This window comes from Rhincodon typus, chromosome 35 (assembly GCF_021869965.1).
Source record: "Rhincodon typus isolate 14 chromosome 35, sRhiTyp1.1, whole genome shotgun sequence".
NCBI classification, from domain to species: Eukaryota; Metazoa; Chordata; class Chondrichthyes; order Orectolobiformes; family Rhincodontidae; genus Rhincodon; species Rhincodon typus.
Window position 1 is genome coordinate 9852035 of NC_063366.1, and position 4875 is coordinate 9856909.

General features: G+C 36.4%; 1 protein-coding gene across 1 annotated transcript; it reads left to right on the forward strand.

Annotated features, from left to right (window-relative positions):
- Window positions 1–2843: 2843 nt before the first annotated feature.
- LOC109910706 (muscarinic acetylcholine receptor M2-like) lies at window positions 2844–4265 on the forward strand. Its single transcript, XM_020509943.2, has one exon. The coding sequence runs from the start codon at window positions 2844–2846 to the stop codon at window positions 4263–4265; it is 1422 nt and encodes a 473-aa protein (XP_020365532.2).
- The last annotated feature ends 610 nt before the right edge of the window (window positions 4266–4875 follow it).

The following is a 4875-nucleotide window of genomic DNA, read 5'->3' on the forward strand; positions in this document are numbered from 1 at the left end:
GCTGCTTGGCCTGCTGTGTTCATCCAGCTCTGCACCTTGTTGTCTCAGATTCTCCAGCATCTGCAGTTCCTACTATCTCTGCTTTAATAATTTATTTCTTCTGTAGAGATGCGTGAGCCTTTTAGTTTTAACTTCTAAGACAGCAATCAACATTTTAGGTGATTGATAGCTAACTGTCACTAACAGACCATTATCCTATTCTTAAGCTTTTTTTTTTAAGTTCTAGGCGATAATTTGACTTTTACTGTACAATTTAATTTAAAACAATAATTACTAGCCGTATTCCCACTTTTAAAAAATTCTGGAAATACTCACTCAGCCTCTGTCTGACTTGGGCATGTTGCCCTCACAATAACCATGTCTTCTTACTGACGCATCAATTACCAAGACAGCAAGTAACACTATCAAATCATTCCAACTTAAAATTCCATTACAGGGCTAGTAAAGTAAACGTTTAGAAGTTACCCCTCCCGTGGAAGCTAAAGCATAAGAAGCACGGATGACAAATTTAACAAAAAGGTACATTTCTTTTCAAAAGAGTGATACCTACATGCTACTTTTAAAAAAAAACAGCAATGAGGCATACACATTGAGGAGGATGGTAATTCAAATAAAGGGTTGTGGATTCTGCTGCAGAAAATTCTTCACCTTTATTGCTAATATTACCGATTGTTCCTTCAAACCAACAGTGAAGATTCTGTATTACTAAGGTATCAATAGAATGGTCTGAAGTGGTGAATCGAGTCAAAACATGATTTCCTCATATAAAGATAACAACGTATAGCCTCCTCTGAAATGTGTATGACATAATTCCAATAAATATTAGAAACTGGAGTGAAGTATGTCAACAATGTTGAAAATGCCGAGTTACCACACAGTAATTACGGAAAGAAACAATATGATGGTGGTAGCTTTTCCTGGAAAATACTTCTATTATTTCATATCATTTCATAAATTACCAAATATCTCCTGCCACAGTAAACTGAACACGACTGCGGTACAGCTAATCCCAATTCTGGGTAAGAATTGAAAACAAAAACAAAGGAAGACGTTGAGATGTAGTGCTAATTCTGAAAGTTAAATATCACGTATTTGTTTGTATCTAAAAATAAGATCAGTATGGGTAAACTTATAAAAGCTATGATCTCAGCACGCTATTTCAGTAGATAGGAGTATAGTTTGATTAAAGATTGAAATCACAATTATCCTAGACGTCCAAAGACTGCTGAGATATATTTTCTAAAGGCACATTCCGAATTAATGTGACTCCTGCTATGCTTTACCTTCTTGTGAGAATGGTGGATTGATGTTCGTCCAATTAAAGTGCATCGTCCGTTATCTGTGGAAGAATGACCGGTACCAAGAGTAATTCAGAGTCCTTGAGCCACCTGACTATCCTGTGTACTTTTAAAAATGATTTAAAATGACAACACCCAGTTTCCAAATTTCAGAACCTGCTTGTGACAGTGTATTTACTTCTATGCTATAAACTACAGTCGAAACTCCTTCTGAAGTCCAGTGCAAATCAATGCACGAATAACATTTGCTCCCTTTCTGATATGCCTCTTCTGAAGCATTCCTACTTTGAACATTGTTGTTTTCAAACTTTTTTGTCTGATATGGTTTCCTCCAATATGCGAAATCTTACTCGTTTTCATCCTGTGTTGTCTTGTACTAGATGTATATTGTGGATGCAACTTGCATTATTTTGTGGAATCCTTATTTACATTGCATTTTTCTATCGTGTTATCCCGTATATGTCGTTTTTTGTAAGGTACTCCTTGCCGATATTTTTACCCATGACCCTTTATTTCTTCCATTTCATGATCACCTTATTTTTCATGAAATATGTCATCTGGATCATTTTCACAGCGATGTATTAATTAGTTTGCAATATTTTGTCCCTGTGTTGTTCCTTCCAAATGCCTAGAATTAAGATAACATGTACAGATTTCATCAATATTTTACGTTCTTCACGACAGAAGAAATACACTAAAGCCAACTACTTGCATGTTCAGTACTAGCAGAAGTTCAATGAATGGGGATGCATTCCATACTTTTAAATTACAGTTTTTGTCATGAAGTAAAACATTGTCAGACATGGATTCATACTGTTATCTCAAAACTTTTAAGAGCTATAATAGTTGGAAAGAAAATAAAACTGATCCTGTGTCTATAATAGTATTATTTTTGTTAGAGATACCTTTTTGAAGTTTACAAAATCTGAACAATGGCTTGATCTGAAATTGATTTCCTCCGTCAGAGATGAATCTCGTGGGCTCTTCTTTGCTGCTGTTCTTTTTTTCTCCTGACATCTTTTTTGTCAGGGAAGGATAACATTAATGCATTTGTTATTGCAATGTTTCTCAGGGTAATCTAGATTTTCAGCGTTTCTGTGGTTATTGTCTTGAAAATCGAACATAATCAAAAGCAAAGGAGTACAGTATTCTCGTTTTTAAATTGTTTTCTTCTTTCAGGGGTTACTCACTTGGAGTTATTTGATCAATAAAATTATATCCTGTCATATGCTGACAATGTGATTCATAAAATCCTCAATCAGTTTGGCACTTGCAATTAACTGTTCCATTATACTTTGATGTGCGAAAAGTGACCTATGAGATGAATCAAAATGATAATCGCAGCCCTCCTGGAAAATGTGTTAAAGTTTTTAAAAGCTTTAAAACATCTTTTCATTATTCTCAGCCACTTAAGCTGCAATTAACTCCAAGTTGTCTTATTATTTTAAGATGTCTGACATCTGTTCCCTAATGATTGTTCTTAATGTTATAATTACTTACCACATTTTGCCCTTGGCAGTGCTAATTACACATCAGAGTGAAAGGATGTCACGCTCATCGGAAACAAATGAATTTCTCACTAATATAGCTAACTTGCTTGATACTCAAAGAGGAAGTTCACACAAAAAGTTCGAAGTGATCATCATTGTGATTATTACTGGATCCATAAATTTGATGACCATTATTGGAAACATTCTGGTTATTACTTCTATCAAAACAAACAGACATTTACGAACCATTAACAATTGCTTTCTTTTCAGCTTAGCCTGTGCTGATTTGATTCTTGGTGTGTTCACTATGAATGTATTCACCATTTACACCGCATTTGGTTACTGGCCTATGGGCCCGATTTTGTGTGATTTATGGCTTGTTGTAGATTACGTTGTAAATACTGCATCTGGCATTAATCTTCTTATCATCAGTTTTGACCGGTACTTCTGTGTGACAAAACCCCTTAGTTACCCCGTAAGCAGGACACCGAAGATTGCAGGGATAATGATAGCATCTGCTTGGGTGGTGTCATTTTTCCTCTGGGCACCTGCCATTGTTCTCTGGCAGTTCATCGTCGGCAAGAGGACTGTTCCTGAGGGTGAGTGTTATCCACAGCTCTTCTCAAATCCAGCCATCACTTTAGTCATTATTACAGCTGTTTTCTATCTCCCTGTTACAATCATGGTGACCTTGTATGTAAATATATCTTGTGCCAGCAAGAGTCGAATAAAGGGGGCTCAGAAAGTATCTGAACCAAGCGAGGGTTTCGGTTCTCCGAATCTATGGAAATCCACAATGTTGAAACCGGGTAATAACAATGCATCAAATTCTTCTGATGGGTTGTTCCATGCCCAATCACAAAATGTCAAATTAACAGCTGGAATGACAATTGAGAAATGTGGGCAAGGGAAAAAGAAGGAGGTCTTCACTGAGTCAAATTCTCTCGGTTTTGCACCACCAAATCAAACGAAGGAAAGAGCAATCGAAGAGAATGCAACGATCTCCGCTACACAAAGTCAGGTTGAGATGGACTCCATCAAAGTTGCTTCCGTGAACATAGTCAGCAACTCTCAAATTAATGGCTGCATCGGTAGCACGGTAGGCGTAACAATTGATAGTAGCAATATGAATTGGCATACCTCAGAATTCAGAGCAAATGGTAAGGTCATTACAATGACCGAGAAACCTGCAAATAAGAAGAAAGTAGCTGCAAACCGCGAAAAAACGGTAACTAGGACCATCCTGGCTATTATTCTGGCATTTATCATCACCTGGACTCCATACTTTGTTATGGTGATCATTACTACTTTCTGTCCAACCTGCATCACCCACACCATTTGGAATATTGGAAACTGGATTATTTATATCAACAGTACCATCAACCCAGCTTGCTACGCACTATGCAATGCCACATTCAAAAAAACATTCAAGCATCTTCTGTTCTGTCAGTACAAAAACATTGGCACAAAAAGATAAAGACAGCAAAAAAAATCCCAAATGCATGAACAAATTGCATTGACTGATCAAGTTCACGTTCATAAAAATAATTCATTGCGTCAGGTTATCTATCAATTCGACATTGATTACAACTAATGCTCACAGGCAGTTCGAATCCGATGCAATAAATTTGGAGCGTCAGTTATTCATGAAGGCTCTGTTGAGCCGTTTTGTTATTCTTATATCGGATGTGAGCCTGTCTGTTTTTGTTGGATAAATGGTAACCAACGGTTACGTAGACCAAAGTGAATGAAGAATTCTTGATCAAATTCCTTCAAACAGAATAGTGAATCAAATGGATCTAAAGGAATATCACCGGTGCTATCTTTATAATTTTTTTTAAAAATTCAATTCAAATTCCAATACTTTACAGTGTTGACAAACCAACCCCTTATCCCCAAAACAAAGATCTGAGCCTTTGGATTACTAATCCCGTGGTATTACTATGATGTCTCTTTCTATCCTAGTCAAAATAACTTTCAGAAGAGGGATTGAGGCTCAAAAACCTTCATTAAAAGAAGCACAAACATGTTTCGGATTATTGCTCAGTTTTATAATATTATACAATATACAAAAAAAAGGACCCCTA

Coding starts and splice junctions, on each gene's coding strand:
- LOC109910706 (XM_020509943.2), top strand. CDS start 2,844: ATGTCACGCTCATCGGAAACAAATGAATTTCTCACTAATATAGCTAAC.